This window comes from Pogona vitticeps, chromosome 2, assembly GCF_051106095.1.
Source record: "Pogona vitticeps strain Pit_001003342236 chromosome 2, PviZW2.1, whole genome shotgun sequence".
Classification (NCBI taxonomy): domain Eukaryota; kingdom Metazoa; phylum Chordata; class Lepidosauria; order Squamata; family Agamidae; genus Pogona; species Pogona vitticeps.
In genome coordinates this window covers 25,309,753-25,323,280 of record NC_135784.1, presented here as the reverse complement: position 1 = coordinate 25,323,280, position 13,528 = coordinate 25,309,753, and the positions used below count along the sequence as shown (strand labels likewise).

The 13,528-nt window shown below is 41.0% G+C and overlaps 1 protein-coding gene across 1 annotated transcript in view; it reads right to left on the bottom strand.

The window, feature by feature from the left end:
- Positions 1–1,090: 1,090 nt before the first annotated feature.
- LOC110070418 (uncharacterized) overlaps positions 1,091–13,528 on the bottom strand; it is a 39,209-nt gene continuing 26,771 nt past the window's right edge. Inside the window, 3 exon segments of the mRNA XM_078386112.1 lie at positions 1,091–4,661; positions 4,753–4,755; positions 12,129–13,480. Coding sequence (XP_078242238.1) covers positions 3,099–4,661; positions 4,753–4,755; positions 12,129–13,480 — 2,918 coding nt within the window. The 3' untranslated portion in view covers positions 1,091–3,098.

The following is a 13,528-nucleotide window of genomic DNA, read 5'->3' as shown; positions in this document are numbered from 1 at the left end:
AGGAGAGGAAGCCAATGAAAAGAGTGGGGAGGGATTATTATACCCAGTGAATAGCAAACATGGAAAAGGAAAAGAAAGAAAGAAAGAAAGAAAGAAAGAAAGAAAGAAAGAAAGAAAGAAAGAAAGGGCGAACAACTAGAGGTACAGCAAGGAGCCCTTTGGACCATCCTGTAATGCCTGGTGTTTGTCTTCCCAGAGATAATTATATGTGGGTATTTACATATTGTCTAATGTAACTAATTAGTCCCCACTCCACAAGAATATAATGTATGACTTGAGCATGAACCAATACCAAAGATTTTTCTCAAGAGACACAGAGCTGTATCCAAAACATTATTGTTGAACCACCATAACTTTGAAATCTCAATAAAAATGTTCCCTGAGGATAACATACATTAAATATATCATACAAAAAATATTTGAATTGCTTATTTTATCTGGCAGCAAGCTCCCAGTCATCAAATGTACAACATTCTAAAAAAAACATTTATAAATGATGGTGTCCCAACATGAAACTGTAAACAGTGCATGAGTTTCACAATACAAAAGTCTCCCAAAAGTGCTTATTAAATGAGGAGGTTCACAGAATTGAGGATTTGCCATGTAACTCCTTCAACAGCATCCATCTGTAACAGAAATAGTGGTGTTGGTGGTAACAGAATAGTTAGTTGCCTTTGCTAGGCTCATTATTTTGCACTGATAAATTTGCCTTGCCACAGTGGGTTCGGTTTCCAGTCTTCATCATCACAGTTGATGCTCTGCAGTTTAAATGGGAAACATGTACAGGCTGATATTTTGCCGACAGCTCAACTGAACCTCCTCCACCAGGGGCACTTGCAATATCAGACACTTAGAAGAATGGACAGGAATTGGGCAGCCCTTTTCTGCCCTGCTTTTGACTATCAGAAGCATTTGTCTGACTAGTATCAAAAGCAGGGTGATGGGCTACCCAGATCTTGCACAGATTCATCATATGAGGCTACTTATATACAGATTGTTAGATAAGCTAGTTTAATATCCACAGTTCTCCCACAACTAGAACTCAACCCAATCCACAAGACACAGATACAGATAAAAACAGAGACATTGATAAAACATACAGGAATTTATCCAGTGAAAATACAATCTGGTTTAGAACCAGAACAGCTTTCTGGGACTTACATAGAATGAAAATATAAAGTTGGGTGTCAGCAGCAGACAAATGGCATTGGAACCCTAACCTCTAGGAGCCTCTCTAGATTTTTGCATTATATGTTAAATAGCATGCATGACAATGTTCATTAAGTAGCTCAGTTCAGTTCAGTTTATTGTTCATCACCCTACCAAGAATTCTGCATACACAATAAACCTGTCATCCTTGCCTGCCTAAGAATACATAGGAACAAGACAACGAACAAACTAGCCAGACTAAAACTAAATAAACACAAGCTACTGTACAGTTTATTGTGGTACCCTTAATATCTACACTTGGTGTATGTCTAGTAAGATCAAATGCTTGAGTAAAACAGTGGAAAAAGATATTTCATCCTGCCTTCTATGTGAGTTTCCCCAAAGCAACTGTCCAGTCAGTCTTAGAAGCAAAGTGCAAAATTATTTGGATCAAATCCATCAGGGCTGTTTTAACAGAGGTTCTCAATAAGCTTATTCCCAAATGTTTCAAAAAGAAATTCTCCTGGAGGATATTTTACTACTTTTTAAATAATGGGGACTCCTCATTTGGTGGCCATGCTGGCTGGAGGATTCTGGGAACAGTTGCTGTTCTGTGCTGTCAAGTCAGAACCAACTTATAGCAACCCTAGTAGGACTTTTAAGATAAATGAAATGTTTCGTTCACCTCCAGTGATTTTCTTTGTGACTGAGTGAGAATCCGAACAACTCTGCCCACTACAACACACTGGGTAACCCTCTGGGAATTGTAGACTCAGCCGTTTCATTACTGTTCCTATCACTTACATGGCTTCACTGTTGTAAGGACTTTAATGATGATCAAACACTGCACACTGAAAAAATACATTTCCAATGCTGTGCATTCAACTTCCAGGGACAGATTTTTGGAAGTTTATTTTGACTGGTCAACAAAGCATCTTCCAAGCAAGGATAAGGTTTCTCTACTGAGTAGCATCTCCAGAATTTTATTAAAACAGAGTGGTGAAGAAAATACCTGACATACTAAACAGTGACAGGGTTGTTCTCTCCAATGAGTCTCCTCTGTTAACAGTTTCCCACAAATGAAGAATCTGAAAGGCTTCTGTCTTGTAAACTTCTACCTGTGGACTAAAATTCCATGAGACGATAAATGGATTTGAGTCATACTAAACTGTTCATCAGTTTGAAAATTAGGTGGGAGGGGGAAAGCACAGAATTCCACAAATTTTGGCCAACTAGTTTAATCTCCACTTTATGAAGACCCAGGAGAGAGACTGTAAACTTAAAGAATCCCTGGCAAATATGAGATGACACTTTGCTATGCATTTTGGGAGAGAGAAAAAATGGTCAGTCAAAGTCTCAGAAAATGCAAGACTGTTATATCTTAGAATCTGGTTCTGGCATTAGGTACAACACAGAGACTGATGAGGAAGTTCTGTACAGAAATACAAAGAAAGAAGACAGCATGCATATTCTCCTAAATTTTAACTGGCCTGTGGATTATGTTTTATGTTTTTGTATTTTTTTCCATAGACTTGTCTTTTAGTAGTTTGAAATTAGAGATGGGGATATTCATATTCGTATACAAATACAAATATCCCTCGGCAGTTGGACTTAATGAGGGTCTAGCCCCTGAGGTCTGACCGTCCACTCAAGCATCCGCTGGCAGCCTTACTCATCCTTCCAATCACTCCCAGAGCACCGGTCTCTTCCCACTCAGCTAGCCACTCCAGGCAGGAGGATGGAGGATGAGTCTCCCTGCATGGCTGCCGAGTGGCTAGCTGAGCAGGAAGAGAGTGGGGCTCTGTGAGTGATTTGAAAGATGAGTGAGGCAGCCGCTGCCACTACCACTGGACACCTGAGTGGACAGTCAGCTGGACCTCATTAAGTCCAGCTGCGTGGGACTCTCTTTCTGAAATTTAAGCAAACCATTATCTATAGAACTGGGATTTTCAGGATTTCTCTGCTTTGTGTACTCTCTGATGCCTCACGGGTTGTGAATTTTTACCGAACAGTTTTCCACAATCCTGGCAACTGTGTAGTTTCTCTCCTCTGTGGACTCTCTGATGGTGCAGAACGGTCGAATTCTAAGCAAAACATTTCTCACACTCCTGGCATATGTATGCCTTCTCGCCTGTGTGGACTCTCTGGTAAATCACAAGAACTGAACTGGAAACAAAGCATTTACCACATTCCTGGCATTTATAAGGTTTATCTTCTGTGTGGACCTTCTGATGAGACAGAAGCTGTGAACTGGAAGCAAAGCATTTATTACATTCCTCACATTTGTATGGTTTCTCTCCTGTGTGGACTCTTTGATGATACTGTAAGGCAGAATTTTGAGCAAAACATGCACCACATTCCTCACATTTGTAGGGTTTCTTTCCTGTGTGAACTCTGTGGTGTGTTACAAGATATGTATCCTGTGCAAAATATTTCCCACACTCCTGGCATCTGAATGGTTTCTCTCCTGTGTGGACTCTCCGATGTCTTACAAGCTCTGACTTCCTGAAAAAACATTTCCCACACTCCTCACATTTGTACGGTTTCACTCCTGTGTGGATTCGCTGATGGCTTACAAGATGTGAATTACAAGCAAACCCTTTCCCACACTCCTGACATTTGTATGGTTTCTCTCCTGTGTGGAGTGCCTGATGCATCATAAGATATGAATTCTGAACAAAACTTTTTCCACACTCTTGGCATTTGTATGGCTTCTGTTCTGTGTGGACTTTCTGGTGCTTCATTAGGTATGAATTCTGAACGAAGCATTTCCCACACTGCTGGCATTTGTATGGTTTCTCTCCTGTGTGGACTCTCTGGTGAATCACAAGCTGTGAACTGGAAGCAAAGCATTTCCTGCACTCCTGGCATTTGTATGGTTTTTCTCTTGTATGGAAACTCTGGTGACTCAAAAGGTTTGAATTCTGGGCGAAACACTTCCCACATTCCTGGCATTTATATGGCTTCTCTCCTGTGTGGACTCTCTGGTGAATCACAAATTGTGATTTCTGAGCAAAATGTTTCCCACAGTCCTGACATCCATATGGTTTTTCTCCTGTGTGGACTCTCTGATGCTCATGAAGATGTGAATTTGAAGCAAAACATGTGCCACATTCCTGGCATTTGTAGGGTTTCTCTCCTGTATGGACTCTCTGGTGGATCACAAGGTTTGAATTGTGAGCAAAATATTTTCCACATTCTTGGCATTTGTAGGGTTTCTCTCCTGTGTGAACTCTCTGGTGGATTACAAGGTTTGAATTGTGAGAAAAATATTTGCCACATTCCTGGCATTTGTAGGGTTTCTCTCCTGTATGGACTCTCTGGTGGCTCAAAAGGTGTGAATTGCGGGCAAAACATTTTCCACACACTTCACATTCAAAATGTTTCTTTCCAGGAGTGACCTCCTTTGGTAATATAGATGCCATCTTTAAGGAAAAGTGTTTCACAAATGCAATATTGCTCTTTAGTATTATCTTCCTCTTTTTAATGGGTTGGCATTTGGCCAGCAAAGACTAATTTGTCTGTGGAAAATCTTTTGAGCTTTTAGTTTTTGTGGGTTTTTCGGGCTTACTTTCCTGCATGCTTTTGTTTCCTTTCAGTTACCTGCTGGGGAAAAAGAGAAGCACAGATAAGACTGAGTCTCAAGTATGAGAGAGAAAGTTTCTCAGAAAAGTGAGTGTGACATTTCCCCCATAGCCTCTGCTTGTTTCGCCAAACACAGAGCTCACGAAGGTATCCCAACATGCCCTTTACCTTGCTGCCACCAGTTGATCTTTTTACCAACTATATTTCCTATGAAAGACTGAGGACCATTCTGTAGTTAACTTTGAAATAAGAACAGGTTTATTGATTGCAAGTTGTTTCAGGAATAATTCTTAAGCACATTCTTAAAGTTTCACAAAGCTCCAGCAGTTTCCTTCAACCTTTTCTATCTTAACTAATACAGATAACACTCTGACTATTCACTCCTTAAATTCTCTCTCTACCTCAGACCCAAACTACCTCCCCTCAAAACTCTGTCTCTCCTCTCATTCTTCCCTTCTGGTTTCTCTGGCTCCATCTCTCAATAGCTCCCATTGGTGTATCCAAATAACCTCATATATGAGCCAAAGCAGGGTGATCGCTACAGTGACCTAAACAAGACAGCTTCCAAGAGTCCAAAGGCTGCAGGAGCCACTTTGGCAGGTCACACTCCCAACTCCTCCAGCTATCCAAAATTATTTTGGGTTTTTGCTACTTAAAGAAAAGTCACCTCAGCCACAAGACAACAATTTGCTCTATTCTTCCTTTCTTTAAGCTGTCCAGGTTCAAAACTCTTCAAAACCATCAGGGATCAGAAATCCTTTCTCGTACTGAAAAATGTTTTCCCCTGAGCTCAAAACAATCTGGGGAAAACCTTGCAAAATCACTACCCCAACCTGCTAGTGGAAAAGAGATTGCTCTTTTTGAATACTCCCTCTCCCCCACAAAAAATTAACGGGGGCTGTAATTGGGACCTTGGAGATCCATGTGGCCCAGAGGCCATCCTTTGTCCATCTGTGAATTAAGCAAACTATGAATATTCTGGGGGAAAATACTTTTAATAAATGAGATACCATATACTTTTTTTTCCTTTTCATATAACTCCTATTTTATAGTCTTTAAAGTTCCACATGAGGGCATCTTCTCTTTCCAGGAATTTACAAAATAATTTAGTTGGTAATTATTAGTAAGATAGATTTTAGTAGATAATTTAGATAAAAAATTTAGTAGATAATTACAGGTAATATTTATTAGCAATGATAGATAAACGGAATCACTTTATAAATCCGAGTAAAAGAACCTGAGGAGAAACTATCAACTTAGAAGGCTGCTGCTTTTCTACCTTCTTATGACCTTCTCAGGGGCAACCCCGGAAACCAGCTTTGCTGTTTTCCACCACTGTTTTGGTGTGGACTCCCTCAGATAATGTTTTAACAATAAATAACATCACATTTATGAGAAGATCAATCTCTTTCTCTCTCTCACCTTCCATCCACCAGCCTCTCCAATTGCTTTCTTCATCCCCGGAAATAGGTCTACTCTTTCTTCTCCTCTTGTAGCCAGATCTTACTTTTCCATATCGACCCTGCACTAGTAAGCCTCTCGCATACCCCGTTTGACCTCTTCACCCTTTCCAGAAGTCATGCTTTGAACCGGGGTGATATTTTGGAAACGTCTTCATTAATATCTTTCTTGTGTTTCTTTTTAAAATTTCATCGCATGGCTCGTTTTCCTCTTCCTGTCATGTGACTGAAGCCAAGCCAGTCTCCTGGTGGGAGAAATTCAAACCCATCCAATCAACTGTCTGATAACATGGATGAGTACCCAGTTGGCAAAAGAAAAGGAAGGGGTGGCTGAAACCCCAAAATATTGCAGCACTTTAAAGAATATATCTTATTTCCATGAACGCTTTCTTGAATCAGAACCTACTTCCTTGAATAATGAGAGCTACCTGTGATAGAGATTTGCTGGAGTAGGGGAGAGGGTCTGCAAAAATCCCCATAAAACCTCTGAAGCTTTTTATTAGAGAATATTAGAATGTAGTTTCTGTGGCTAGATGCATCATTCCTGTCTAGTCATATGTCTCTGGTGAATTTGCTTCCTTTGGTCTACTCAGAGGTTGCCACTTTTACCTTTTCTAGAATAATTTTTCCCCAGAACAGGTATTGGGTTGTGGTTTCTGGGAAATTTTTTTTACTAAATGAAATATTCCTACTCATTTACATGTACAGTAACTGGTGATTCTGATTGCTTTACCCTGCTAGGAAGTTGTTGTTGTGGGCTCTTTTCCAAAATACATATATTTTGCCTGGAACTGTATATTCTAGAGAGTTGTATCATTTCCAGTTAGTCACGTGTGAATGATGAGTTTGGTTGCTTTCTCATGTATGGAGGCTGCAATCCCAGCCTTTAGAGCTGCCAAATCCAATATGGATTTTTTTTAATTCAAAGGTATCAGAATGTAGATTTTTAAATACTGTACCTCAGTGTGGTTCCAAGAATATGGAATAAGGATATTTTGTGGCATATTTCATCACTCCCACCTGGTGACAGGTGAAACATTGGGTTACTTTGGCCTGTTTATTTCTTGCGATTCAAGGCCATGATGTCTGTTGTGGGTGGCTTCTACCATTAAAGGGTTACTGAAAGAACTACATTTTAAAATTTCTGGTTATAAAATATTGTCCACAAGCTTATTTGCACAAGAAATCCCAGTGTGTTTTTTTCATCTATTTTTTGTGATAAATGGCCCATCATGGCTTTTACCCAGTCCCTTCATGCCGAAAGGCAAGTACTGTAATCTCATCAGCACAAGTATCAGTAGAGTGATACTTTTATTGAACCACTAAATAATCAAACAAATTGCAAGCTTTCATGGAGAATATCCAATTTCTTCAGGCTGGACAGCACCCCTTTGCAGAAAAATTGTAGATAAAGAGTTCCAAAAATTCATGGCACGTGTCTGTGCTGAGTCTGCTTGCATGACATCAGACTTAGTTTGAAAATGGCACCTTTTCCCTAATCTCCTCAGGAGGATTTTGGCATAGGCAACCAAGCTGAAATCAGAATTTGGCTCCGAAGAGATTAATATTCTCCAGCTGGTCTTGCATATTCTCCTCCTTTCCCTGAAAATGTCTGAGGACAGCAGAGCATCAGTTTTAGGTCACTAGGAGGAAAATGGTGCTTTATGTGGCTGCCTAAAGGAATTATGGGGCAGGAGGACATATGGGGCAAGGACCCTCTGTTATGCTCCACAAGAGGCCCGTGTGGAAAGGGAAGAAAAATTTAATTCACTACAGTACTATACATATTTCTCTAAGATTCCACTCCTCCTCAACAGTACTGAAAACTCCAAATCTATAATAGTGCTTAGCACTAACTGGATGGCGTAAAAGTCTAAGCCTGTAATACTTGTTTAAATCTTGTTCAAAAATAAATATTTTTCAAAAATTTGTACATTTCTTGCTTTTAGCTTTTAAATATTGTCTTTTTAATGAGGTAAGCCGCCTTGGGTCCTTTTAAGAAAGGCAGGATAAAAATATTTTAAAGAAATCAATAAAATCTCAAGTCAGTTTCCACAGGGAGTGAGGAAAAGAGGGTACAACTAACAAAAGAAGGATGGATGGAGGAAGGAAGGAAGTACTGAGGCTTTCTTAGAAGTGAGATCTGCTTTGTTTAGGTCTTCAGGCTCCTCTTGTCGCCTGAAGCTGAGGAGAAAAACCTGGGCAGGAGGAAACTGAAATCCTTGTCTTCTTCTTCCTTCCCCTTGGCATGTGTGTGTGGGGGGAGATGTGTGTGCACGTGTGAACGTTTCTGGCTCAAGCTGTGCTACTCTCGGGCAGAGGGGCTCGGAAATTGTGCCCTCTCAGCTCCATCTTGCCTCTTCTTGCCCCTTTTGAAGGAGCTGTCCCTTGGGCTCACTTTTTCTCCAGCGGCCGAGAAAAGTTCCCTCAGGAAACCTCCCCGTTCCACCTTGTCGCAAGCGGCCGCGACTCGGCGGCTTTTACCACAAGCTACCGCAGAGGCACCCGAAAGTGGTGCAAGTGGAAGAGAGCGGGAGGGCCGCAGAGCAGCTTCAGCGGCTACCATGGCAACTGCCAGGCCTCCGGCCTAGCTCTGGAAGGCGAAGCCAGAGGGGTGACACGAAAGGCAGCGAGAAAGCGGGCTGCAGAGAGAGAGAAAAAGATAGAAGAAAGAAAGGGGATTATCATTATTATTTGGGAGGGGGAATCTAATACCACAAAGAAAGCCCCTGCACATGCTTAATCATGTTTATTATTTCACACAGCTCCAGGAATTGGTTGTCTTTTATACAGGGGGGAAAAATCACCCAGAAGGAACACAGAAGTAGAACAAAAAAGCTTTATTTGTTCAATTCGTAGAAGGGAAAAGCCCTTTCAGATTGAAGGGATATGCCTAAACTTAAGTCAAAGGCAAATAAGTGTCCAAATAAATACTGTTATGAGGTTGACATCAGTATCTGCAAAATTCAGATACTGCTCCGGTACAAAATTCATACCAGTAATAACCTCTCTCTGAAAAGAAGCTGTTTGGACATAGTCCCATGATACATTGAAGAGCTCAGTCTTTATTAGATTACCAGCAATAAGCGGATTTATTTCAGCCTTAACTAAGGGGTTTTGTGGCTTCAGGAACATAATTTAAAATAAGATCTATAGATAAAGCAAGTATGGAAGCCAATGAGGTGTACGGGAAGTAATGTATGTAATTCAGTTACGTAGTTTCAGCTGCGTTTTTCTAAAGGGGACTAGAGGGTTGCTTAGATTCTAGACCTTTGTCCTTCCTAAAGCAAAGTTTCAAAAAAAATTCACATGTGGTGTGCTTATTGGGTGTGTGAGGGGAAGAATATTATCTTAAATCCCATCCTCAGTCTTTAGTCAGTTATGGAGTTAAGTGAATAGCTCAGTGGCTTAGGGTCTTTGGCTGAAGAGCCAGAAGTTGGGAGTTTGTTTCCCACTTTGCTTCCTTGACAGGAGCTGGACTTGATGATCTGTAGGGTCGCTTCCAGCTCTGCATTTCTAAGGTGATCATGCTTGTTCTGGCATTGGTGTGTGGCTTGTGTAACCTGCCATGGCAAATTGTGGCTAGTTGACAAGATGCCAAGATATAGCCCAGTTCTGCAATCACAGACCTGATCGAGCAGGGGACCAAGATACCGTACAGCTCTTGTCTACTAGCTCTGGCAACTTCCACTAACTTTATGCATAGCTTAGTAAGACCTCCTACGCCCAGACTGACGAGTATGTGAATGAACAGAAAACAGAAATGTATGCATTTGTAGTAATTTAATAAAAAAAGGTATAACCTACCATAGCCTTTGGACTGTATACAAGGACCAGACCACTCTTTAATTTTAAGGACTGTGAAAAATAACCTGAATAGCCATTGAGGCCACACCATCGACAACCAAACATGGACACTCAGCATTGCACAAGGACTGCAAATTGAAAACATCTTCCTTCAGCTACTAAGTGATACTGTTAATTTGACTGCTTTTATTTACTTTGTGTGTAGATTGCATTTTATCCCTGCTTTTTCAAGGAGGGGTTTGCCATTTCTGTGTATCTCCATTCCCAGCCAAGTAGGTACCATAGATCTGAATGTACAGGAGGGAGAACTGAGAGACCAAGTCCCTCTGCCTGGAGGCCTTGGGAGAGGCACCACCATTCATGCCACCAGAGATGGAATTTGAAACCTACACCTCTTTGAGACTGCAAACCGCATTCTGAAACATGCTTTAAACAGAGAAGCCTGACCCACACATATGTCCAAGTTTTGGGGGTTTTTTGTATCATACAGAGATCTCCTGTGCCCAGCACGATAAAGATATGTACAGTACTGGTCAAAAGCTAGCTTTTGTGTATGGATTTTTAGTGATCTAATACTCAACCTCCCCTTTGGATTCTGTACAAAGACCACATGACTTTTTCTTTTTCACTAAAAAAAAAGAGAGGAAATACTGATTTCCCACCACTGTGACAAGTGAGGAGTTTGATGGATCATTTTGTCAAGTCCTCACTCTGAGGTAGTAAACTTGAGATGCTGTCAAGTAGTCACTAGTCTCACATTGGGCAGTTCCCTCCAGTTGGAGAGGTGTTTTCTGAGCTTTTTGCTATTCAGTTGTTTAGAAGCCTGCTTCAATAATTTGTCATCATCCTCTGGGAAACATTCTGGACATCATGGTGGAGAAAGTGTGACAGAAACATGAACTCACTGTACAGCTGAAAGGAGGAAGATATTCCAAAATATTGCTGGCTAGAAAGAAATGGACAACAAAATGGAAACTCTGCCTCTTCCTCTTCAAAAGTTAAAAAAGAAAGAATAACCATACAGGTGTGTGGCAAAGTACAGACTGGCCCAGTATTCACTCACTCCACAATTTAATTCATGCAGGATGCTGCTATAGCCACTTGAAATTTCATGTCCCCTCAAGCCAAGAATTCTAAAGAAGCCTGTGATGGGGAAGGATCTAGAACATGGGCAAAAGCTGGCCATTGTAGCCAGACAAGTTACCTTGCATGAAGACATTTGAGGAACACTTTTTCCTGTCTCTTGGTATGCTGTGGGAGAACAGAATGTGTGGATGTGTTGAGAGGCAGGGAGAACATCAGAATATGATAAGAATTTGGTGCAGTGAGATTGTGGAGCCAGAACTTGCAGGGTCAAAGCCCCAGGACCTTCTTGCATGAGATAAACACCAATTCTCACAGTCATGAAAGAGAAATAGATTTTCCCAGGTACAATATATTGTTACAAGCTAGGCCTGCTGAAATATTCAAGAGTGACTTGGACTTCAAAGGGCAATTCAGAGCCATTACTGGATGGAGACCAGATTTATCTAGTACTGTAGTTAAAGGGTCAAAATTATTAAAATAATTGTAAGCTTTAAATTCGCCATGCATTATTTCCCTAGACTCCAACAGTGACAAAAATCTTCCCCATTCCCTGCCTTCTACAAATATTACACATTATTATTATTTATTATAATTTATTTATTTATTATACATTATTAGATATTAAACTTATAATTTCCTGGCTGTATTTTTAAAGAAATGTACACTCTGGGGGGGGGAGTTCTGCATATTGTCATTTCTGTGGATTCTTTGATGTGAGGTCAAGCGTGTTTTCTCTCTAGAGGCTTTTCACATTACAAGCACTTACACAGTTTCACCCCACTTCTGTGTTGTCTTTGATGGGAAGCAAGATATGAGGCCTGGGACTCAAGCCTTTTCTGACACTTAAATGGTCTTTCCCCCAGGGGGTTCTCATATGTGAGGCATGGTGTTTGGACTCATTGCAGTTCTTTCCATAGTCCAAGTATTTAAACAGTTTGTCTCCTGTTGATGTTCTTGTATAGGATTGAAGCTTGTGCTCCGATTACATCACTTTTAAAATTCTAAACATTCATAAAGCTTCTGTATGGATTTTCATATGTGAAGCAAATGTGAACTCTGACTGAAGCTCTTTTCACATTTCATAAGTGTAAGTGGTTTCTCCCCTCTGTGGATTCTCATATGGGAAGCAAGGCTCGGACTCTGACTGAAGCTCTTTCCACATTCCAAGCACGTAAATGGTTTCTCCCCTGTGTGGATTCTCATGTGGGAAGCAAGATGTGAACTTTGACTGAAACTTTTTCCACATACCAAGCACGTAAATGGCTTCTCCCCTCTGTGGATTCTCATATGGGAAGCAAGATGTGCACTCTGACTAAAGCTCTTTCCGCATTCCAAGCAGGTAAATGGTTTCTCTCCTGTATGGGTTCTCATGTGGGAAGCAAGATGTGCACTCTGACTAAAGCTCTTTCCGCATTCCAAACATTTAAATGGTTTCTCTCCTCTGTGGATTCTCATATGAGAAGCAAAGTTTGTGCTCTGACTGAAGCTCTTTCCACATTCCAGGCATTTAAATGGTTTCTCCCCTGTGTGCATTTTCATATGCAAAGCAAGATGTGTGTTCTGACTGAAGCTCTTTCCACATTCCAAGCATGTAAATGGCTTCTCCCCTGTGTGAATTCTCATGTGAGATGCAAGGCTTGCGCTCCAACTGAAGCTCTTTTCACACTCCAAGCATTTAAATGGTTTCTCCCCTCTGTGGATTCTCATATGGGAAACAAGGGAAGCACTGTGCCTAAAGTTTGTTCCACATTCCAAGCACATAAATGGTTTCTCCCCTGTATGGATTCTCATGTGGGAAGCCAGGTTTGTGCTCTGACTGAAGCTCTTTCCACAATCCAAGCATTTAAATGGTTTCTCCCCTCTGTGGATTTTCATATGAGAAGCAAAGTTTGCACTTTGCCTGAAGCTCTTTCCACATTCCAAGCAGTTAAATTGTTTCTCCCCTGTGTGGATTTTCATATGTGAAAGAAGATGTACTCTCTGACTGAAACTTTTTCCACAATCCAAGCATGTAAATGGTTTCTCCCCTGTGTGGATTCTCATGTGGGAGGCAAGGTTTGTGCTCCGACTGAAGCTCTTTCCACATACCAAGCATTTAAATGGTCTCTCCTCTCTGTGGATCCTCATATGGGAAGCAAGGGAAGGACTGTGCCTGAAGGTTGTTCCACATTCCAAACATGTAAATGGTTTCTCTCCTGTGTGGATCCTCATATGGGAAGCAAGGCTTGTGCTCCAACTGAAACTCTTTCCACATTCCAAGCATTTAAATGGTTTCTCCCCTGTGTGGATTCTCGTGTGGGAGGCAAGGTTTGTGCTTTGACTGAAGCTCTTTCCACATTCCAGGCATTTAAACGGTTTCTCCCCTGTGTGAGTTCTTTGATGCAATGTAAGGGCTGCGCTCCTACTGAAGCTCTTTCTACATACCAAACATTTCAATGTCT